Source organism: Dicentrarchus labrax, unplaced genomic scaffold (assembly GCF_905237075.1).
Source record: "Dicentrarchus labrax unplaced genomic scaffold, dlabrax2021, whole genome shotgun sequence".
NCBI lineage: Eukaryota > Metazoa > Chordata > Actinopteri > Moronidae > Dicentrarchus > Dicentrarchus labrax.
This window is the reverse complement of record NW_026136719.1, coordinates 11,955,840-11,979,553: the sequence shown is the minus strand read 5'-3', so window position 1 is coordinate 11,979,553 and position 23,714 is coordinate 11,955,840. Positions and strand designations below refer to the sequence as shown.

Sequence of the window (23,714 nt, the reverse complement as noted above, 5' to 3'; positions counted from 1 at the left end):
AAGGCCCTCAGTTTTTCACCAAAGCAATGAAATTGTACATGTAGACACTTTTCTGACAAAGTTTTAACACTTTATTTCACAACATACGTCTATTTTTTTTTTTCACCATGTTGGCAGTGTCAATCAAGTCTGATCCAACAACACCCCACAGTTCTGATGAAGCAGACCAGCTGAGATTTCCATAGAGATCAATATGGATCCATCCTGTGTGGCACAGCCAAATTCTCCAAGACAGAAACTCTTACTCTTAAACTTTGTCTAAACGTAGAAATTGGCAGCAGGAAATTATCACACACACACTAGGCAAAATTAAAAATGTATTTTAATACAGCAGCAGTAACAGTTTTGAACAAGTATAGACATTCACAGTAAATACAAAATTATATTCTAAAATGTTGACGTCTCTTCGGGAAAGAAGAGTTGATGCTGAACACTGCAGACGGACAGCACCTGCAACAAAAAGAACACAAATGGTCTTAGTTCCTGTTGTTTTAAATCAAATATATTGTTAGACTAGGCAATAATTGGATTAGATAAATAGACTTTATGCAAAAATATACAATCATATTATGTCACAGTCTTACCTTGGAGTGGAAATCAGTGTTAGAGATTAGGTTACCTTACCGATCCAAAATAAAAATAAAAAAGTGTTAGAGGGAGGAATTTTGTAGGAACTTTGCTCTTTAGGGGAACAGGAAGGTTTTTTTGTTTTTTTGAAATGGTCTTTTTCAGCTCTTTTAGAAGTGTTCTTTTTTTTAAACTGCCACACCACTTTCTCTTTTTTTTTTGTCTTTTTTTTGTTTTTGGCAGGATGTTTTCAGACCATTTCAATTCTTTATTTTTTGTACAATCCAAAGTAAAGCCAAGAACTGAGAAGCCAAGCTTTCATACAAATCATTTAAACCCAGACATAAAATATTTACACATAAGCATTTAAACCAGTCAACCTAATACTATTCTGCAAAAGCTACAGTCTGTCATTCAGTTAAATTACAACACAGGTTTTGTTTTCTTAAACTGACAGTTCAACAAAAGTGATTAGCTGTCACATGTCCAGACAAACTGTGTTTTGAGAACCGAAATAAAAAAAAAAAAAAAAAATACAGAACTATTTCTACATTAAGAGCATTAAAAAAATGTCACCATTGTTAAATTGTTAAAATGAATCAAATTCACACATGGTTCTTCTGCCAGTTACACATTTGTGAGGGGAAAAAAAAGTCTTGCCAAAGTGAAATGTGCCTTGTTGATTTATAAACAGGCAATGAAAACGTATAAAGTTGCTGGATTGTTGCTCATCTTCCACAGCAGTGCAACCAGGGGAAGAGCATCTGGCTGATCTTCATCTGCGCCAGGAGCGAGGCTCGTTGTCATCCTCTTCCTCATCATCATCCTGCAGCAATGCATCGTCACTCAGCGACTCTTCCGGGTACTGATAGAAAGAAAAAACACTTTAGATTAGTTCTCTCTATAGATGACTAACCGTGAATGAAAGTGGGAAGACTTTTTATTGAGCATCATCAGCATTCAACTTGCACCATGTATTTAAAAAGTCATAAGAGGAACTAGATTCACAGCTTTGAGTGTATCATGCTGCAGGCGGACCAAATTCTTAATGAAAGTGTGGCCCTGCAAAAGCCACATAAAGACAATCATTGCTGTAATGTGTAATGGCTCCCTCTTGTGTTCTCTAAATGTTACAACAAAATTATTTCTAAAAGCATTTGTGATGATATCTGAACAGAGACCATCCAATGGAACTGTATTCTAGGATCTAGTAGCACCAGAAGGAATATCACCATACGCATAGTGAGAAATGGCCACAAACCTCATCCTCCTCTGGTTCTGCCTCATCAGCATCCGCAATACTGAGAGTCGTGACAGCCTTATGCCAGGCCAGGCGTAAAGTCTGGTTGTTGAACTTCACTCCATGAAAAGCCGCCTTACAGGTGGACAAAACACAGACAGCAGAGGGGGAAACGCATAGTTAGAGGAGAATATAAAGTGTAAAACACAATTGTGAAAAAAAACACTCACTGTTTTCTAAATATAGGTGTGTGCTTGGCTGGTACTTGACTCACCTGTTCTGCCTCCACCCTTGTCTTGTAAGTGATGACAGCAGTCAGGTTGTTTTCATCAATCTGGCAATCTTCAATCTCTCCAAATTGCTTCAAATTGTGAACACAACATTTTGGTCACTTTACAAACCAACTCATTCCTGTGTAATTACTGAAAAGATATCTTATGCATTATCTGTCATTGCAATAACCATCCAAAAAAGTGACATCTCTTGACGTTAGGCGGCTTTTTCCTTACAAGTTGCTTTTAATACTGCAGCTGCATTATCTCATCTTGACTGTTGCACTTACTTTGAGATTACACAATAGATGTCAGTATCATAGATGTTAAACTCAGCAGTATTTACAGTGTTCATACACATTATGATTACTGGGGGGGACTGACGTGAACTGGTACACATTACACAAAAGCATTCATGTCTGGATTACTGACAGTCACATGACGTTTGGATTTCTGACATCCTGTGAGTCAGGTAATAGTTTTTTTGTTTTTTCACTGTTGCTTGTTATTTTTTCTGGTGTTTGAGGAGTGAATAACTTTAAAGTGAAAGTGAGCCAATTATGTACGTGAATTTTCATTCAAATCACTGTATACTGGTGGTTATTGCCAGATGACTACCTAGTCACACACTATTTCTATTTAGACAGTAATTGTGTTTCACCACTGGTTGCCCTGTTCAATTGTAACCACCAGAGGGCACTGTTTATTCTTTTTGCTACACTGAACAATTGCAATAATTCAATGCACACTGTACTGCTGTATATGAGAAACACAATTCATATTAAGAGTAAAATATGCATAGCCCAAGTGAGATTGTATCTACATTGTTTTTACTGAAATCTTGCATATAATATTCCAATTCCATATAAAGTAAAAAACAAAAAACTGATGCATATAATTTTTAGGCTATGTTGATGTTTAGATTTTGTATCCTTTCTTTTGTTTCTGTATAACAAGACTGCAAACAGCCTTCATCCAAAATAAAATGTGAAAACAGCTGAACGTTTTGTTTATCATGTCCTGCCTCCTCCACCAACAGCCTCAATCAAAGGGTCATATTGGTTCAATTGTGGATATCCAATCTCCTTATCAAAGTAATGCAGTTTTAGGCTGACTTACAGCAAAGTGTGGCAGCAAGTCTACACGGTCTGTCTCAGCAAAACCAGAAATCGCCAGCGCTCGCGGTCGATGGTCCACAACTGCATGCAGTGGCACACCTCTTCCCCGCCCTCTGGAGCCCCGTCCCCGGGCCCTGAGAGCAGCACGGCCCCGAGCATGGATGCCCCGGCCTCGTCCCGGTGACAGGAGACCCCTTTTAGCTGCCTGGGTAAAAACAAAAAAGGGCGAGGGAAAGAAGTCAAACAGAGCACAAATATGTGGCTGATATCACGAAACACGTAATTGTGGAGCTAAAACTTCAACAGATCAGGCTGAAGTTGCAAAACATGGTGTCAACAGGTCAAAAGACAGGCGTGTAAGTAGCATTTTAGCAACTGAATTCAAGATCATGTCAATACCTCAATTTGCAGCTGGGTATACTTGATCTTCAACATAGCGGTGTCCTCTCCGGCCTGAGCCTTCTTGTACAGGTCCAGCTCTGCATCCAGCAGTTCCTTCTGTGCCTGAAAATATTATTAACTCACATCAGGAGAAAGACAATATTGCAAGCCGGATAACTGGATAAGCTGAAAAACTGAAAATCCAGTTGCCTTTGACTCAATACAATTAGACGAAGAAAGATGTATCTACTGTAATCGCAAAGGAATTAAAATGTAATGTGAAAGCTGGTTAAATACAAACCTAGAGCTATAAACCAAATGCTGGTTACCTATCACTAACTAAAACTACAAAGCGTAACTACAAACTACATAGCAAAGCAAAGATGTGTGTGTAACTGCTTTCCAGGTGTGGAGATGTGGGTGCCTGTGTGTTGCATGGATGGAAGAAAGCACTACCTGGGCCTTGCTCTTAGCTGCGCGTAGTGGGTTGTTGCTGCCCGAGATTCCCTTAATTTCCTCTTGCAGTTTGGTGATGCTCTTGGTTAACATGCCCAAAGTTTCCATGATCTTGGCTTTATCCTCTGCCTTCATTGCTTTGTTCTTCTCAAGTTTGGATATCAGGAGCTTTAGAGGATAAGAGCAGAAAAAAGTTTAACTATTATTTGTGCATCTTCCAACAGAGTAAATTAAACAATTACAAAACAACACCACCAGCCACAAGTCACACAGGACTGGAGATGGTACGATTTCAAATGGTGGTGAAACTATGGATAATATCACACAGTAAATGAGTCACAGATTCCACACAGAGCTTTCACACACCATTGGCAAATCTATACAAACAAACCCGACTGGCTTGATTCTGGGTGTTGCCTGAGTGGTGAGCCTGACCTTGTTTACAGCTCACGTGCTGAATTGAATGTACATTAAATGTATTAAAACCTTTAGTCCAGATTAAATTACCTTCTGTGTCTCAATGTGCTTCTCCAGTATTTCCTGCTTCTTCTTCCTTACATCCTGCTGTAGTCTTAGAGCTTCCTGTGAGAGGAATTATAGGAAATGATTAGGTACTTTCTTCTATTCTTAGTATGAAAATCCAAGTTGCTTGCTTCCAATTTGTCCACCATTCCTTCCAATTCTCTTCTCACCTGCTTCTTCTTCAGGGCTTCCTCTGAGTTTTTCTGGGCTGCCTTCAAGGCAGCAGGATTGTATACGGTCTTTGTGAGGCCCATGGATGTCGAAAACACCTGAAAATAAGAGAAAAGTGTTGTCACATAAAATTTACATAATTTGAAATAGGCGGAGAGAAAGTAAAAAAGAAAATCAGTAATCCTGAACAGTGAGTGGACACCTACTTTTTCAACAGGAGCTGCTGGTTTGGCAGAGAAACCCAAACGGTCCTTCACAGACAATTTAGAAGGATTCTGCATCAAAGGGGGAAAAAACGCAGGTTAATTCACACCTCTTGCAGATTTGGTATATAAGTATAGAAGAAAAAGCACACCCTGAACACCATCGACCAACACAAACATACCTGAGAGGCTATGTTGGAATCCTGGGAGGGCTCAGAGTTCGCAGTGAGCAGGGGTCCGAGGCGATCTTTGACAGACTGCTTCAGAGATGTGGCTGAGGGCTGCTGCATGACAAAGAAGATCACATAATGTTTGAATTAATGCATGGATTAATGCATTAGTACATTTTAACATAGGAGCCGCGCTATTGAGATTCCGCCCATACACCCGGCCAACTAAATCACGAGCAGGGCTCAGCTGTCAATAATGACATGAAAGCCCCTTTATAGCTTCACTGAGCCAATTAAAACCACACTTACCAGAAAAACATTTGAGCACACCTCAGAATGACCTAAAATGACAGATGTGTACAGTTGATGTGTACTTTGTAGTTTGGCGTAAGTTCCATCTGTCAACATAGAGACGGTGGGCTTTTGACCTATACTGCAGTCATTTACCGGTGGGCGAGATGTTTTGGCTTCACTTCTTTTATCTGTCAATGACTGTAACTGTAAGTGGAGGCAGCGTTGGTATTATTAAAACAGCTTTCCTCCAAGTGAAAAAATATGAAAGCCAAGAGAGAACATTGCAGAGGTGTGCCATGCCCAGTTTCACAGATTCTCAAAAGTACCCTTGAATAGAGTGTTACATTTCACATAGTAACGGTGAGAGACAAACATCAAAGCAGGCGGTGGATGTACTGAATTATGCTCCATTTAAGTTGACGATGGTAGAGGAACTGGCATTTCTGCCTCTTCTATAGTGGATTTCCATATTCAAGAGAGGACCTCTGGATGTTACCGCACATTGGTGAGGCCTAAAAGAAGCCTCTTAAATAACACTATATTGTTTAATGTGGTTAAAGCAGGAATGTCAGTAAATCAGTCTGATCATGCAAGATCATGCATGCATGATGTTAATCACATTTGGCCAGTTAACCATTAGCATAAATACACCAGAAAACTACAAAATGTTCCCAGAGGTGCAAAATTAACCGCAAAAACTATAAAAAAAAAAATAAAGCTTTGTTTAAAAAACTAATTTAGGAATTCACAGGTGCATCTCATTTCAAAGTATTTGCCCTAACTGGACAATTCAACAGCAGACAAACACTGGTTTTGTTTGAGTTAAAACATTTTACTAGAACCACATGTTGAGTTACAGGGTTAAAATGAACTTTTACCATGGCTGGCTGTGTCTGAGGTTGCTGCTGTGAGTGAGACTGGCCATGGCCCTGGCCCTGCCCATCGCTTCCATCGTCACGAAACCAGTGCACCCTGATAAAGCGGTTGTTGAGAACAGCCTCTGTGCTTTGCATAGCCCGCTTGGCCTCATCTGGAGAGGCAAACTGGATCAGTGCCCCCTCTGGGTCATTCTGGTAGGCAACCTGTAAAAAATAAATAATATGGTACTTTGAGAAAGCGATATTAACAGTGGCACACATACTGTAAATCCTGCAGGTAACACTGGATGATTTATCTGAACTTTACCTTAAAGTTGTATTTGGGAGAGGGTAAGTATTTTATTTTAAGTTATTCTTTTAGGTACTTCAGATTCTAGACATTCCTTTACTTTTTATTTTTATTTATCTTGGAATGTTTGCTGGCTTAACACAAATTAGGTTACAGCACAACATTTGCAAATCGCATTGCTGATTACAGGTTTATCAGATGGCTTAGACAGCCTAATTTCAATCATATTAACTATGTTATGAAAGCCAATCACAGATTAAATCTCAGCCACTACACAAACCTAAACATCTCACACAGTGAGTGAAACATCAAATATGAGGTTGTTTTAAAGTCCTTCACCTTCTGATACCAGATTGACACATGCACATTGTTTACATATTAGCTATTGAACTGCATTACTGAATGAACGCAACCGTAACTACCTACTTTATTGACTACAAACCATTAAAGCTGTGACTTATTATCTACAGCACCACACAGTAACTGACCTGTAGGTTGACAATGGTGCCAAACTTGCTGAAATGTTCATTGAGTTTGCTGATGTTGTTGAGCTCGGGGGGAATTTGCCGAACCAGCAACTTGGTGTTAGGAGAGAACGGGGCTCTTTTGTGGTAGCCCTGGTGGTTGGGTTTGTTAAAGTTGGGTCTGAGCAGAGAAGAGAAATAACAAAACAATTGGTTTTCAAATCAACCGGTGAGTTTAAAGACAGCATATCATTTTTATAACACAGGAAAAACGTGTCTTACTTGTCAAACCAAGGTTTCTTTGAGGGGAGGCCTCCATCGTGGGAGACAGGCGGTCTCTTCCTTGAATCAGACTCCATAACAATCCTCATACTGTTGTTTGGAATCTTGTCTGGTGAAGGACAAACACTGTGGTTAGTTCTGAGACTAGAGCACATAGTTCAAAAAGAGATCACTACTCTAAGGGAAGACTTTAAGAGACATCCTAAACACAAATAGAGTTGCATGTACTAAATACCTGGCAACAGGCTGCAACGCATCACATTGGTCAAAGTACTGAGCATGCTAATGGTGGAAGGGAGAATTCACGTTTTAAGGCAATCTATTCAAAGCTCAGACTGTTCAGTTGATGTGAACAATACCTCTCTGTGGCTGGTCCACCTCCCCCATTGTGAGGCCAATCAGGTTGGGTCTCTGGGCATTGACCCGGTGGCGGTAGACCGGCCTAGAGGTATTGGTCATGCTGGGAGCCTCAGGATTGTACACATCGGTCTCATAGTTGTCTGGTCAGGAGAGAAAAGGATACTTTAAGTCATACAACTGCACGGCAAGGTACAGTGACAATGATTTATGAATATAAAATTAAAATAAAAATACACACAAGAATTACCGGGGGTGAAAAGCGGCACTGAGGCCTGGGGAAGTGAGGAGCGCATCCCAGAGGTGACAATGGTGGGAACAGTGCTGGTGATAGAATTGGGAGGAGCATCCATGCCTGACGGTTGCAGTGGAGGAAGCGGAGGAGGGGGACCTGTATCAAACAGAGTAAAAAAATAAATACAAAATCTCAAGTCATCCAGTTTCCAATATAGCTATTTGGAATTGTATAAAAAAACAAACAAAAAGAAACTCGCTAAACTGCCCCGCAGTCTTAACTGATTTCTCTTTTGGGGATGTTATTTCTCTTTTGTAAGTTCTATTTTCTTGTTCTCATATTTGTTATATTCTACCTTATTGATATTTTGCGTTAAATGCTTTGACTGTAAAGTACTTTGTAACTTAGAGTATGTTGTGAGATATGCATATATTTAAGTTTTGTTTAGCCTAAACCAATGTCTCATAGAATAATAAATGTCTCATTGCCTACCTGCAACAGGTGGAAGGCTGGGTGGGAGGGCGACTGGTGGGGGCACAGGGGGCCGCAGGTTCACAGGTGGGGGGTTCATCAGAGGTGGTGGTGGTGGGAGGCCTGGGGGAGGTGGTGGGTCCACACCTGGGATTGGTGGAGGTTGAAAGGGCAGCATATTGGGCAAATTGACATCCTCTACAACAACTGGGTCACTTCCATGGTCAAAAGGACACATGTCCCCTCTCATGCAGAAGCCTTTTTCTGGAAGAGACAACAGACACGTTAATAAAAACAAAAAACTACCAACCAAAACACAAAAAAGAAGTATAACCAGCTTTCCTTACCATCATAGTCGCGACATCGCTTCCTCTGTTGGGGGGGTGGTCCCCTAATAAAAGGGCCACGATCCACAGGGTGGTCAGGGCGGAAGTCTGACCAACTCTCAGTGGTGTTGTTACTATGATGATGTGTGGGGGCGATGACTGTAATGGTGCTGCTCAGTGTTGGCACAGGGAAGTGTGACGTGGTGGCAGTGGAGACCAGGACTGCTGGGGTGTAGCCATCACCACTCTCTGACCTGTGCTCAAGGTCATACTTCAACTTCCCAGAATCTCGCTCTGCGAATAGACAAAAACGACCATGTATAATCATTACGGCAAATACACCTGTTTAAACATGTTAAATCTTGTTTTCGTAGTTTTTTTCCTAGGATCTATTCCTTGTGATTGTCTAGGTTGTTAACTTATAGTGAGCTGTCTGAGCTGCTATTACTATTGTAATGTGTCAGCTCCAAACGCTTTGCTCAATGTGGACACACAATCATATACAGTAACTAATTCATAAAAATCATATACAATTCATGAACAAGAAGAGTTAACTAATTGCTAAAGAAAAATACCTATATTCAATTAAACAAATATGTTTTAAACTTAAATTTGGTTTTTAATAATTTGACTTGGTTAGGAATGCCACCCCCACAAATTAAGGGCATATTCAGACAAAAATTGCTTAATGTTTTAACCTATGCTTCACATAAAACTAAGACTCTAAATCTGATTTCAAATAACTGCCAACTGTCTTATATTGGCATATGGACCTTTAACCCATGGCATATCTGACATACTGGTCTCAAAAATTATTTTAAAAATCTGTATGTGAATAATTATTTAAGAAGCTTCTTGGTCATCTTCACTCTAACTGGACACACTTTGAAAGCTCTGCAATGAAACAGGGTAATAGTTCAAATGATGTTAACTTTGATCACACAGCAAGTGGTGTTTTAAAACTTGGGTTTTGCTCTCTGCATACAAAAACAATTGTTTAAACTGGAACAAAGTGATTATGTGTAGACAGCCTTAGATCATTTCAGATCCATTAAACAGGTTCTTACCTCTACTCCTGCTTCTAGACCGAGTTCTGCTGTGTGACCGGCTCCTGCTGCGATCTCTATCCCTATCTCTGTCCCTGTCTCTATCCCTGTCCCTCTCTCTCTCGCGGTCTCGGATGCGATCCTTGCTCCAACTTCGGCTCCGGCTGCGGCTGTAACTGCGACTGCGGCCTCTTCTTCGATTGTAGCGATCACGGTACGAGTCCCTCCTTGGTGGGTTGCGGTCATAATCCCTCTTCCTGAGGCGATCGTCTCTCTTCCGATCATCTCCTCGCCTTGAAATTTGTGTAAACAAAGACATGATAATCAGTGAACGTTAAATACAAGTTCAAAGAGAAAGTGGAAAGAGGCAGTTGCACACACCTGCCATCTCTGCTGTAGCGAGAGCTTGTTTGGGGAGGGCTGTGATTCACTCGCCGGGAAAACTTCTTCTCTCGCTCTTCTTCCCGATTCGTCTAAAGAAAAACGTAACTTAATTCATAAACATTGTTTATCCAATATGCCAACTGACATGCGCAGTCCTCCATATTGCTGGATACTGTTGAGTGCATGCAATTGAACTACAGTATTTTTAAAAAAAACAGCCATGTCAGATATTCTTGACCTTAGAAGAGAATTACCTCATCCTTCTTCTGCTCATCTTTCTCAATTTTGACCAAAGACGATGGATGCTCCGGCGGCGGGAGGTAGCTTTTGTTGTTAATGGCTTCAAACAGCTTGTCCACAAATTGCTGGGTCTCTGACAAAAGGTAACAGGTGCACATTAAAGATTATATACTAATCCACAGATCAACTAGAAAACACGCAGGAGCACATGAGAAAGGAAACGAGGCTTGCAAAGAAAGTCTTTCATGAAGCAGAAGAATGAATTACCTTTCTGAAGAAACACATCCAATTGGTCTATACACAGGGCTTTAAGTTCCTTTTCACTTTTATCTTTCTTCACCAAAGCAACAACATACTTGGCTAGGGCAGAAGGGTCTGCATCACAACTGGAATTGAGAAGAAAAAACAAACATAAGACACATGAACATCGAAATAAATAATATACAAAGGCGTGGATAAGTAGCATTATCGGTACTTAATGAAACCCTTGCAATAGGTGCACTGTGTGGGTTTGTGTTAGCTTGTAAAACTCAGACTGAGCTTAGTTAAGAAAACAGCTGTGTTGCTATAAGCTAATGATACTTACATAGGCTCAAGGGTATCAGACAGCCATGTTCTCAAGGCATCAAGGTTTTCAATGATCATTTTAGATCCAGCCCAACTTTCCCTCCAACCACGGCCAGAGTTAGCTGGAGTGACGTTACTTATCTGCTTCAAAGGGGGTAGCCGAGATGAGCTGATGAAACTCGGGCTAGGCTATGGTGCCAGAAGCAACGTTAGCTGAACAGCCGCGGTGCCGTCGGCCAGGTTAGCTTCGTTAGCACACGTCTTCTTTCCAGGCCCTCAAACGTGCTGCACGATTCCTCAACTCTCGTAGTGTATTTATTCTGCAAACGCAGACGGAGCGAATCTGTTATTTCTCAACGTCCAACCAACGAGCTGTAGGTTGTAAATGTTTTTTTTTAATCCGTTAAACTTGAGGAGCATCCACGATTTACATGCTACTTCATTCCCTGCTACCAGCTAACCATGCCATGGCGACTATTTACTTCCGCTTGTGTTCTCGTTGATAAAATATCGCGAGATGGAGAGAGAGAGAAAGAGAGAGGGAGATGCGAGCGGTCGTACGTCACTTTCTTGTCTTCCGAGCGACCACGCCCCCTTTTAGATGAGACAAACGCTGTACAAGTGTAAATGAAGGGCAATGGAAGAAAATATCCGCCAACCTCATCACAGGTTAGTTCATGGTGTTACTGATTAAATGGCATGTGTGCCCATTGTGTCTGTAGATGGAAGAGAATCAGTGAAGAGTCTTAATGATGGTGGAAATAAAGTTTTACCATAAAACACCCGCTTTTAGAATAAAGTTTGGTTTGACAGTGTGGAGCAGAGGGTATATTAACCTTAATTAACAAACTGAGCTGACCTACCTTCAAATAATAAACCAAACAGCATAAAGCAACTTCTACTTGATAGTTGTTTGCCTTGCTGGTCATATGATTAGGCTCCTATATGGTAAAAATTAATTTGATATTCTTATTTTATTAAATTAAATTTGCAAAGACCTCGGAATCTACATTTACCGACAATGCTGAACTTGGCTTCCAATTCGGCAAGGGAAAACTTAAGGGAGATTTACACTGCTGAGCGATCGATCGACCTCTACTGTCCTAAAAACTGTCTGAAACCCACCTTCAAATGTATGAAAACTTTATTCTACTTGTCAAAATGCTAAATGGGGAGATTTTACCCTTTCTCCCCCCCCACCCCACACTTAAGTCAGACCACTTTGGACCAGGTCCAAATGAAGACCCACTATACCTAGACATTTTTTAAGTCTGGACTACATTTCCCCAGGTCATTTCAGATTTGCAAAACCTTTATTCTATTTGTGAATTTGCAAAAAAGGGCAGGGGACTTGAAGCAAGGCCAAAGTACGCGGATGGGTTGCGCTCATCTGTACCATCTGTACTACTACTGTACAAAGTCATAAAAGGTTGTAAAAAGTAGCTTCACGTCACTCAGAAACTTACTAAGTACACAACAACGATGAACCGAAATTCCCATTAATTAAAACCAAATGTGTGTAAGACACACTGTAAAAAAGAATTGGCTCGTTCAACTTAAAATAATTTGTAACCTGGCTGCCTTAAAATTTTAAGTTGGACAACAATTTAAGGCTTAAATTTTTGAGTTTGGCAAACTAAGTAACTTAAGTTGTTTTAACATATATCTGAGTTTCTTAAACTTAGAATAAATAGTTGGGGCGACAAAGGTGAAGCTGTCAAATTAGTCCCATCAACTTTAGATTTTAAGTTTAATCAAGATTTTTTTAGTGATACCAACAAGATATTTCAAGTTGTACAAACCTAAATCCTAGTTTAGACAACATAAAATGACCAGTAAAACCAACAAACCTGGAACAATAACTTGAGTTGTACAAACATTAAAAAAAGTTGTTCAAACTAAGCATGTTGTACAATTAGAATGTCTTGTTGTGTAAATATAGTAATAAAACTTTACTCAACTAAGCATTTGGCTGAATTAACTTATTTTTTTAAGGCAGTTTGTTTCAAATGCCATTAACTTTGGGCGAACAGTTGCCACTTCTGATGCCCAAACTTTCTGTATGAGTTCAAAAGTTTATTTCAGTCCTTTTCAATCCAATAAAGAAGAACCATCATTGTCGCGAAGGCATTAGCAACATCTCTTAGATCGTGCAGAATGATGTGCTCCTCCAGGACAACAGCAACATCAACAGCCTCTTTTTCCAGCAACTCCTGCTTGCTTCCACCTCCCTCTGAAACAATAAGAAGCCCAATGTCCACTCCTTTTGTGACCTCCTCTTCTGAACTGCCAGGCTAAAGCACATAATAAAGATAAGTCAGAAATCAACCATATACCATCAATTTACCAATTCACTATTTCAGTTTGGTAAATGTGTATAAATGTGTACATTTATTTGTATAATGTATTTAGTCAAGATCATTTTAACAGAAAAAAACATGGAGTCTCAGGTCTGTGATTTTTTAGATATAAAAGGATCACTTTAAGCCATTTTCATGTGATTATACACTAATGAAAACATAGTTATGAATATTATCATTAATTTCTGCCATATTCTGTAAATAGAGTCCCCTAAATCTGACATACCTTTTACATGTGTAAATATCAATGTTTGTTGTTGTTTTTCACCATAATTAGAGTTTCCCATGCCAATGAAATTAATTCACACACCTCACAGACACAGATGAAACTTGAAGGATCCTCCTTCAGGTATTATGGAAGTCCAAGCAAAGCAACTGCTCTTCTCTTCTGATTTGAAGTCTCAACACACAACAACAACAAAAGAAGAAAAATTGTAATCAAGCATGTCCATGTCAATTCTGACAACACTGGGGTTGCTGCTGTGTCACTTAGCAACAAATTAAACTGTGGTTTAGAACAGATTTACAATCCGGTACGTGCTAAATGGGACACACTTTAAGATTTTTAACTGTTTACATGACATTGCAGCATTATAAAGCATCATATGTCATAACACAATGTAGTAAAAATCTTTACTGTCCTTACTTGTATGTCATGGGGCTGAAGCATAGTATGCAGGTCTGCACTGCTGCTACTTCGCACTCTGTACATTTCCAGAAGTCTCGGGACATATTTGTCCAGTCCATCAAAGAAAGACCGGTGGAGTTCAGTCGAAAACAGTCGCATAAACTCTGCACTGATCTGTAAGGACAAAAACAACTATTAGTCCTATCAGTGGTTTCCTTACAACATAAAATACATTGACAGCAAAGAGGTCAGATTTGGCTCTCACAGGCCAAAAACTCAAATCTAGCAAATCCTGATTAATTTAAAAAAAAATTAAAAAAAAGAGTGAGACATCATCTTTCTAGTGTATCTCATTTGTCTTTAGCACTGATACTGGACAACTGAATAAGCTTAATGATTAAGAATTGGACATAAATTTTGTACTGTAAACTCATTCAACCATACCAGGCTGAAAAACAATGATGTGCACTGTCTAGCTATAACATGGCTCATGACTTATTTAGGTACTTGCAAAAAATAATTTTCTGTTCTTAAAATCACACACTACGGAAGCCCAAAGAAATCATGCATTCATACATTCTACGAGTTAATTTAATTTGTTTTCTCGAGATAACGGGGTAATTGTCCAGCGATCTTGGGATAATAAGACTTTGCTTTTCTGGTGTTAAACTTTGCTGCTTGGCTGCCAGACTTTGAAACACTGTAGCCTTATTTAAGTGTGTACTGCAACATACTGTACATTTCTTTCTAACCGAACTCCTACTGCTAACCTGCTCTGTTGCTTTGCCATACACACACATTCACTCCACACTCTCAGGCCTATTATATCTGATTTGTTATCTCAAGATCTCAAATTAATTATCTTGTTATTTTAGGAAAACCAAATTAAATTAACTTATCATGAAAAAACCGAGGAAATAATGCATGACCGCTTACGGCTTCTGTAACACACTCAGATATGGTGCACAAATATAAATCCATAGTTGAGCTACTGTTACTACTACTGTTCATGTTACGAACTACAGCAACTAAAAATTACACAAATTCTAAAATTCAAAGATTTTTACTAAAAACTGCCGCTGCCAGGTTTAATTTGACAATCCAGTGTAACATTTATCTAATTTATCTATCTAAGAATACTTAACCAAGCATTAAACAAGCATTTTGATAAATACAAGCAGGCTAAAAGTGTGTTTTACTTTGATCCTCCTCCTCCTGATCCGAAAAGGAAGTTTATTGTGGCACATGGAGGTGTATAGCCCTTGTTGGCTGTGTGGGGTTGCATATGCACTTTTGCAGGGGCCACACGTACATAAGTTGAGTCAACTAAGAAATGTATGTTGCCTGAACGACTGTGATTGAACTGATTAATTGGGTGCAGAAAAACTTGATATTTCAAGTACACCACACATTTTAGTTGAACTGACTGACAGAAATGAGCTGAGGTAACCAAAACCTCATATCAAAGTTGATTATATTCAGTTTTTATTACAGATTCAAAATAAGATTCTAACAAGTAAATTGAATGCACAAAATCATTCCAGGGCCCAAAAATGTATGGATTTGAACAAAAAAATCTGTCAATTTATTGGCTACATCAGTGTGAATTTATATGTTCATACCTTGACAAAGGACAGCACACGTTGTTTAAAAGAATAATTCGATCATTTTTATTGTATAAGGGTTCAGAAAGACAAAAGAGTAGATAAATACAAAGATATAAAAGGTTACCATTTTCCTCAATACAAACCAGTGTGATCCTTCGTTCAATGACCTTGATCAATCGTTCATTTATTACTTCTAAGTAACAGCATGATCAAATATATTTTGGTTTTAAAAATCAATTATATCCTAAAATATTACTAATAGTGTTTTTTTTTTTTCTAGCTGTGTATTTCTTGTTTCATTGATATACAGTACATGGATTAAAATCATGTAATGCTGCTTCAGTGATTAAACATTCTGGTGACAGAAAAAAAGATAACTGCAACAAAATTGCGATTTGTGACATAATCATAAAAAATAAAGATTATATACATACTTGAAACAGCTCATTTTCAGTAAATTCATGGTTGCCCTTCAACATTCTCAGTGAATTACTTTCACAAACTTAGGGAAGAAACAGTGTGATTACGTATTAATGAGTGTTCACATATTGTTACACAAATGCGTGCACATTAATATAAAACAACACAGTTTGTTTATGTTGATTATAGTTAATTTTTCCACTCGCTAAGTCGCTCAAATCCTCACGCTGTCAATTTTTCCTGCTTCTAACACATCACCTTTGAGGACAAAATGTTACCAACAGAAGCCATGATAACCAAATAATCAGTGTTATTCACTTCACATGTCTGTGGTCATAATGTTAGGCTTGATCGGTGTGCATACAACAAAAGCGATTATCTTTAAATTACCAGTACTATTTTAGTTTTCTCCTCACTAATGAACAGGAGAAGGTGAGGCATATTTCTGAGTAAAACCTCAGTTGCAGGTTAGTGTCTAAAATATAACATTGGAAGGTCTACTAAATGCATTGTATTTACAAAAAAACTAATGATGAATAAGCGCTGTAAAAACATAAAGTACAGTAGACCTAACGGAGAGGAAACTGCATCTAGTTTTTCCTGTCAATGAACTGCAGGTTGATGGGGGCACTAGGGCAGAGCAGGCCGTGGGTTTTGGCCTTGACATCAGCTGTGAGGGGAGACACACCGATTTGGAACCTTTGAATGAGCTGCAAAGGGGAAAAAAAAAAAAAAAACAGGGTTGTCAATCACATTTTACTCATTTTGATAGTGAGGCACAAGGATTGTTTATCTAGAAGCCAAAGATCTTTAGTAGTACAGCTGGGAACTGGTACTAAGGTCGACAGATTCAGAAATATTCCGGACTGTAAGTGGGCACAGGCCGGGGTCGAAAGCATGGCCGCCTTGTATGAATTTATGTTGTCTTGGCCATAGCTGTATGCATGACACAACAATTAAAACTTAATTCAATTTAATTATATAAGTGGATATATTCATATAAATGTTTGAGGACAATTTTACAAATTGTGAGTAGTTCTAATCCCCTACCCGTATGAGAGCTAGATGCATCTCTAACTCTGCTATTCTCCTGCCAATGCAGCTCCTGATGCCGTAGCCAAAGGGAATCGAGCCAAAGTTGTCGACACGATCTGTGTTATCTTTGCGTATCCAGCGATCCGGTCGGAATTCAATAGCTTCAGAGAAGTTCTCGTCTTCCAAAGATGTGGCGTAGTGACAGAGGGCCAACTGAGTCTGAAGAAGTGAAAAAAAGAGAAAAATTTAATGAAAACAGCTGGTCTATTGTACATGCATCTGTGCCAGAGAGAAATGTATGAGTAATGCAGGATCATGTTACATCTGGTTCCACTGTAATGTTTTTGGCTGACACTTTGTCTTCAGAACATGCACACTGTAGAAGACTATTATGACTATCAGGCTTACCCCTTTGGGGATGAAGTATCCACCCACCACCAAGTCATCCTGAGTAACCCGTCCGTTGCCTGGGAGAACTGGAAAAAGCCTGCTCCCAAGAGGGGCACACAAAGACTGTTATTCAACAGCACTATACATTAATCTCCTTACAAAGTTACTTTTAAATAACTGGACAAGTGAAAACCCCACACTGAGAAAGATAATGAACAAATGTGACCCTAATTTGAAAAGTCTATTAAACTATTGCTGAGTTGTTTAAAACACTGCAAGTGACAGCAAACCTAAAAAGTGGGAGAGTATAAAATCCATGCAGTATGCACCTGAGAGTCTCTTTGACAAGCCCTCTGATGAGAGGCAGACGAGGGACATCGTCAGCCGTGGCGATTGCTCCAGGTCCCAAAGTCGTCATCACTTCTGTAAAGATTTGCTGCTGTATATCAGGGTGCTGTGCTAGCAGGTAGCTGGCCCATGAAAGGGTGAAGGATGTCTAGGAGAATAGAAAAGGATATTTTTTCATAAAATGGGTTGCACATTTCTCTTTGAATGTGTAAGTATATTGGAATCACTCATTAGCTCTTCCATTAAATCTCTGTGGAGATATTGCCTTTTTCCCTCTTGTTTTGCAACAGGTTGGACTCAAATTCTAGCTGATATAAGAGTTTCTGTGATGTTGCGCAAGTGTTGGGAAACAGTGAGGGGTTTTGAGGGAGAGGGGGCTAAGTCCACGTGCTGGGCAGACAGTCAAATCCACTCCAACACCAGCTGCATTCTCACCCCTTTATTGTCCCCCTTGTCTTAGATCACCCAACCTTCTCATCCTTTCACATCCAAACTGTACCTTGATTAAATGCACTCAATTAATCCACACTTAATAGCATTACAGTGTGCAGTTTAGATCAAATTTGATGAGGATACAAGGGTAAAAAGTGATCTGTATTCATTAGAAAGTAACAGAAACCAAATGGAATTTTAAGCCAGTTCTCCACCCCTACTGTATTGTTGCTTGAGGGGCTTCCTCTTCTTCCAACACCTCCCACACATATTGTGACACACCCTCATCATTTTTATTTCCTCTTCCTCTCTTCCTACTTCATTACAGCCACCACACACAAACCTCACTTATCTCACTGTTCTCAATTGTCCCAACTCTTCCTTCTTCTGACTTGCACTTCACTGACATTTTAATTTCAATGACATGGGCAGATGAGCAAATGATATGGAAATAGGTGTCATCTTTCCTGTACGTCCTGTCTACTGACTGTACCATCATGGGTGGACGAGAGACAGCCTTGTTTTTGCTAACATCACACTGAAAAGATCCCAGAGGTCAGTCTCGGGTCAGTATCTCTCAGTGGAGTGGACTAACTAATGAGCAAAAGATTCTCTTTTCCTTATATAAGCTCACCAACCTTTTCACTTTTCCGTCTCCCACCACTTCTCCCTCCCACTCTGTCAACCGCTCCCCATCTAACCAACTTGCACTTAATCAACCCCATCTGGGACAGATGCTGGCAACACTCATCTAAAACACAGCTCTGAAAGGCTTAGGCCTCTCCCCTCTATCCCCCACATCTTCTCTACATTTTCTAACATCCATCTTATACCCAACTCTTCTTTCCTCCTCCCCTTGTGATGCCAATTCCCCAGTCTTTGCTGTTTCATGTTTCCCTCTTTCTCAGGCCCATCCTCTTATTCTCCCCCTCATCTCACCTCTGCCCAGTCTGTGCTATAACTCTGGCTGTGGCTAACGTGTCTTGACAGCTCTTATGTGTGCTGAGTAAAGGCAAATGTACCACAGGGTCAGGTAGTGGCTCAGCTCTGTCTACCCCCTACCAGGACGTGACCGTTGCAACAAGTTCAACAAAAACACATACACCCTTTTATTCTGTGGCCCCCAGTTCGGAACAAAACCCTCTTAACCCATAATTCTCATTAATCTGACAGTAGCCCAGACAAATTAGGCAGCAACTATGCACACAGATGCAGCTGCACACACATGTGCCAGACAAGTGTGAAACATCATTCTTACTAGGGATTGTACATTGTTGGCATATTAACAGATTTTTTTGTGTCAGAAATATTAATTTGTAAAAGTAACAGACCCAGGATATGTGTTGTTATGTCATGCCCCTGCTCCCTGTCAGTTTTTCCTATGTCAATATTCTTTAATCTCCAGAGACAAATGACAAGAAACTAAAGCTGAGTGAGAACAAGTTTGTCAGTGGGACACTGTAACCCCCAAGTCACTGTTCTGACCTGACGCTGGCACAGCTTCACAGGCACAGATGTGGTGCCAGAAATCCAACACTTGAAACTCAACACTGCTCTCCCAAACTCCCAACCCCTCTGCCTCCTGTAAAAGCCACACTCACTGCACCTCAAACACTCTTCAGATACTCTTTGTACATGCCATTTAACACTCCTGCATAAACAGAGACATACCGTGTCGACCCCAGCCAGTAGCATCTCTGTTACATTGGCATAGATCTCCTCTAAGTTCATCTCCTTGGTAATGAGCATGTGTGTGAGCAGCCCGCCCTTCACTTCCTTTCCATGCTCCAGCTGGGACTGGATCTCTGAAAGTCTCTTATTGACGTGAATATGGCCTGGGACAGGAAAGGTGAAATGAATGGAAAGGGGGGAGTTGAGGGGAGGTAAAGGAGGGTAGTGAAGAAAAGGAAAGGAGGAAAAAAGAGGTTATGTAACAGGGACCCCCTACTCCCTCAACCCCATAGTATAGCAGTAGAGATTTATATGCAAATCAACATTCCTTTCTGTTGATTCAACAAAAAAGTTTCCAAATACTTATCCAGACCTCAGTACTGCTGTTACTGTACTGTTGTAATTGGACTGGAGGAAGTAATTCTGGAAAGCGTAATACTTAACTTTTTTAGATAATGCAAAAATATCTTTTTATGTGCCTTTTAAAAAGTCAGGGCTTCCTTGAAAGCCTTTTTTGTCACTGAGAAAAAAAAGGAGAGGAACTCTTAAAGGGGTATTACGGCAATTTTACACACGTTGTATAATGTCTGCTGTGGCTCTGGAAAAGTTTGGTCAAGTCTCAAAAAAATAACTCCCGATGATGGCTTTAGGGTTATCTCAGCTTGGCCCTGGAAACTACAAATACAAAACAAAGCTTCTATAGCACCCAGTGATCTTGGAACTTAATCCTTACTAGGGACTATAAGTCTGTCTTTTTCAAGTTTCCCAACTTTTTGGAAGTGCAGTACTAAATTGCTGGAATACCCTTTTAATGTTAAAATACTACATTTACTGTAGGCAGACAGTTCACGGTAACATACAAGTATACTAAAAAAGCATTTATGTGCCCCAAGCGATAAAACATTAGAAGCTGTAAACCACTTACTGAATCTGAAGAGGCCATCCCAGGAGTGACAGAACTCTTCCCAGGGTTTGGGGATGATAGTTCGCAGCCACTTGGGGATCGCCCCAGCATACATGGTTGTCTTGAAGGAGCTGAACATGAGGTGCAGTGCATCAATGTAGTCTTGGGTTTCCTGGGGAATCTTGTTTTCCAAACAGCCTAATCGGCACTCGTACAGAATGGCTGAAACACCTTTAAAGGCAAAGGAAAAGAAGAGGGAGATAACAATTTCAGTCATCTTTTCTGTACGGTTGGAAAGTTGCAACAAGGATTATGCATCCCTTGTTTCTTTTCCACTGGAATGTAACACAAGTTAGGTGTACATCAGTGGTTTGTCTATTTTAGTACAGTGGCAACTTTAGCAGTTGTTGATGGACTTGGGTGGATATTCAGGATTTGACAAGTATCACCATTTTTCTTTTTCCTGTCTATTTTGTCTTTGCTTTTACTGTGACCTCTTCCTGCCTAACTTTTTCCTTCTCTGATGTCCTCATCTCCTTTCCTTCCTCATCTCTACTACACTTGCACTATCCTTCTCAAATGCATCCTTTCCAACGTTCAATTTCTTCACAAGCAACCTTTCTAGGATCTTTACCAACCTTCCATGGCGTATTTGAAGAAGAGGTCATTCACATTGTGGACAGTTGCTCCGTCAGACTGCTGGGAACGCAGAATACAAACTCTCTTGATCAGGTCGTCTACCACGTCATTCACGTCATCGGAGAAAACTGCAACGTCACGGGGACGCATGATGAGCTGTCTGAGCACACTCCGCATCTTCAGCCAATCGTCTCCCTCACTGGAAAACAGGACACAAGACATTATATGGGAATGCCAAAGATTTACCTATTTTAATTCAAGACATTCACAAACACATAAGAGAAATAGCTTTTTTTTGTTGTTTTTATTAAGACGATGGACGGTGAAACTGTTGAAAAACTGCAAGCACAGCTGTCAAATGGGATAGGTACTCTATTTCAGACTTTAGTAACACAAAAGCAGGTAAGGACATGCACACTAGAAGGGAGCTGATCCTGGAAATGTAACCTAGACACCAAGTGTTTGACTGCGCCCATCTACACATATGGAAACTGAAGTGATTATCCCATTGACCCCGGAAGTAATTTATTTCAGGAGGTTGACTCACGCTGAGATGAGGCCAGTTGAACGGCCTCTCAGGTCTCTGTACTCCTTCCAGGATTCCATGTTTCCTCTCTGAGGGGCCACACCCTCGGCCCTCAGCACCTCAGCCACCAGGTCACGGTCTGCCACCGAGACCACTAGCTGGGGCCCAAAACGGGATTTGAAGATTTTGCCATACATCTTCCTGTGCTCCATCTGAAAAGCAGTAGTGAAACCAACAAATTAGTACTCATGTTCATTTCTGGTATGACCTTAGAAAATTAGGCGAAAATGTAATGTGTAATGCATACCTACATACTGGATATTGAATGTTTGATTTAACTGTAAATGTATTATAGGGATGTCCCAATCAAGTTTCAAACTGAGTCATTCAACATTGAGTATCACACAACACAAGTTCTATCTATGAAAATAAGTTCAAGACTTGAAAGCGTTGAAACTCCGCAGTGGGCGGGGCTGCCTCTGCTCTCACCCTGGCAGATCTCAGAGTGGGGAAAGGGAAAGGGAGAGTTGAGGACCGATTAAACAAAGGCAACAAGAAGCCAATGAGGTGGAAATGAACACAGACAGTGCAGTCGGGTAACTTAGGTAAAGGCTGCCCCAAACACCGGAGAGAGAAATTCCCTCCAGACTTTTCTTTCTTGATGCAATACAGAGCTATTCATTTGTCAAACACATACACTGGATTGATTTTAATAACTTTATTGTACTTGAAGTGCACTGCACAGAAAAAAAAATTAAATCGGTATCGGCAGATACTCGGTGTTGAAAAAAAAACATGATCAGGACATCCTAAATATACTTTATTTTCGACTTTTATTTTGCCATGCCGCGATTTAGAAAACATAGCTACACACAGACAACACGTGCAATTATTTGAGAGGTGTTTTTTATGACGATGAAGGATTTTCTGTGCAGACTGAGACAGCGTCTTATAACAAGATTGCCTGTTGCATCTTGCAATGGCGAAAATACTTTCAGTTGTTTCAGGTAACTCACGTGAATACAATTACAAAACTCATACCTTGGAGAGAAAAGCTGACTAGGGGCCAAACTTCTGGTGCGCTTTTACGCAACAGACGCATTTTACGCAAAGCTGGCAAATTACACTAAGAGTAGGCTGCTACACTGATTGGTGGAAAACACAAAGGGATGATTTCATCTTTTAAACAAAACACACCAAAAAGTATGGGTCAGAATTACCTGAATTTCGTGAATTCGGCTAAACCCATCTCTCCAGAAGAACTCGATCAGGTTGGATAGGGTGCTGGGTCCTGGCATCTCATTCAGGGTCTTGATTGCGGTTTTCTCGACGACACCCTCCGGTGTGGGAAATCTTTTAGGCATGGCTTCTTCTCCACTCGCGGCGATCCCAAAAGACCCGCTTGCTGCTGACTTGTGCAAAGCGCGCACAGTGAAGAACAGCTGCTTATTTAGCCCGTCGCCCAGATGATTCTTCCTGCATGCTGCCGTAAAAGTATTCATCATTGCCATTCTTCTGGATGCTTCTCGGTTGCCGTGAGAAAACACAATGCGATGTACTGACTCTTCTGCAAACTCTGAAAGTGCAGCTGCGAACAGTGAACTCTGGTAATGTTAGATGTTGTGGAACGCGTTTAAATAGTTTGTTGTAAAACCTCACGAGTGGAAGAGGATTGGATGTGCAAAGAAGGGAGGGATAATTCTGTGTTCGGGTGTGGGCGTTTCCCCCCGAAAAAAACTGCTGAGTTTGTTCTTTCTTTATAAAAGGGAGTGCGTTACAACGTGCAGAGGACAGTTACATCAAACCAATTAATCCACGCGC

General features: G+C 40.3%; 2 protein-coding genes across 5 annotated transcripts; both read right to left on the bottom strand.

Annotated features, from left to right (window-relative positions):
• Positions 1 to 304: 304 nt before the first annotated feature.
• rbm26 (RNA binding motif protein 26) lies at positions 305 to 11,432 on the bottom strand. 4 transcript variants are annotated; one of them, XM_051380410.1, is made up of 22 exons: positions 10,953 to 11,432; positions 10,634 to 10,752; positions 10,381 to 10,499; positions 10,124 to 10,215; positions 9,764 to 10,035; positions 8,718 to 8,990; positions 8,392 to 8,634; positions 7,906 to 8,055; positions 7,667 to 7,807; positions 7,308 to 7,416; positions 7,050 to 7,206; positions 6,273 to 6,476; positions 5,113 to 5,214; positions 4,934 to 5,002; positions 4,727 to 4,825; positions 4,542 to 4,616; positions 4,035 to 4,202; positions 3,597 to 3,701; positions 3,199 to 3,402; positions 2,082 to 2,168; positions 1,829 to 1,942; positions 305 to 1,432 (listed from the first exon to the last, which is right to left on the bottom strand). In XM_051380410.1, exons 1-22 carry the CDS (start codon positions 11,009 to 11,011, stop codon positions 1,343 to 1,345), a joined length of 3,051 nt encoding a protein of 1,016 aa, XP_051236370.1. In that variant the 5' UTR covers positions 11,012 to 11,432; the 3' UTR covers positions 305 to 1,342. The 4 variants fall into 4 exon arrangements, with proteins under 4 accessions (XP_051236370.1, XP_051236371.1, XP_051236372.1 ...); XM_051380411.1 differs by having other exon boundaries at positions 5,113 to 5,211; XM_051380412.1 differs by having other exon boundaries at positions 7,915 to 8,055.
• A 4,132-nt stretch (positions 11,433 to 15,564) lies between these two features.
• On the bottom strand, positions 15,565 to 23,593 carry LOC127352217 (cytochrome P450 27C1). The gene is made up of 9 exons (XM_051380417.1): positions 23,114 to 23,593; positions 21,915 to 22,105; positions 21,367 to 21,566; positions 20,750 to 20,959; positions 19,825 to 19,988; positions 17,703 to 17,869; positions 17,392 to 17,470; positions 16,999 to 17,202; positions 15,565 to 16,658 (listed from the first exon to the last, which is right to left on the bottom strand). The coding sequence occupies exons 1-9, from the start codon at positions 23,402 to 23,404 to the stop codon at positions 16,539 to 16,541; spliced, it is 1,626 nt and encodes a 541-aa protein (XP_051236377.1). The 5' UTR covers positions 23,405 to 23,593; the 3' UTR covers positions 15,565 to 16,538.
• Positions 23,594 to 23,714: the final 121 nt, after the last annotated feature.

What these genes read in the sequence shown, in the direction of transcription:
- LOC127352217 (XM_051380417.1), bottom strand. Translation starts at nt 23,404, where the DNA reads ATGGCAATGATGAATACTTTTACGGCAGCATGCAGGAAGAATCATCTG. An exon ending in CTTCAAATACGCCATGGAAG is followed by an intron (nt 20,960 to 21,366) that starts GTTGGTAAAGAT and finishes TTGCCTTTAAAG; the next exon opens with GTGTTTCAGCCATTCTGTAC. An exon ending in GATACTTCATCCCCAAAGGG is followed by an intron (nt 17,203 to 17,391) that starts GTAAGCCTGATA and finishes TCACTTCTTCAG; the next exon opens with ACTCAGTTGGCCCTCTGTCA.
- rbm26 (XM_051380410.1), bottom strand. Translation starts at nt 11,011, where the DNA reads ATGATCATTGAAAACCTTGATGCCTTGAGAACATGGCTGTCTGATACC. An exon ending in TTTCACCCCCGGTAATTCTT is followed by an intron (nt 7,808 to 7,905) that starts GTGTGTATTTTT and finishes TCTCCTGACCAG; the next exon opens with ACAACTATGAGACCGATGTG. An exon ending in AAGCCCTGAAGAAGAAGCAG is followed by an intron (nt 4,617 to 4,726) that starts GTGAGAAGAGAA and finishes TTCCTCTCACAG; the next exon opens with GAAGCTCTAAGACTACAGCA.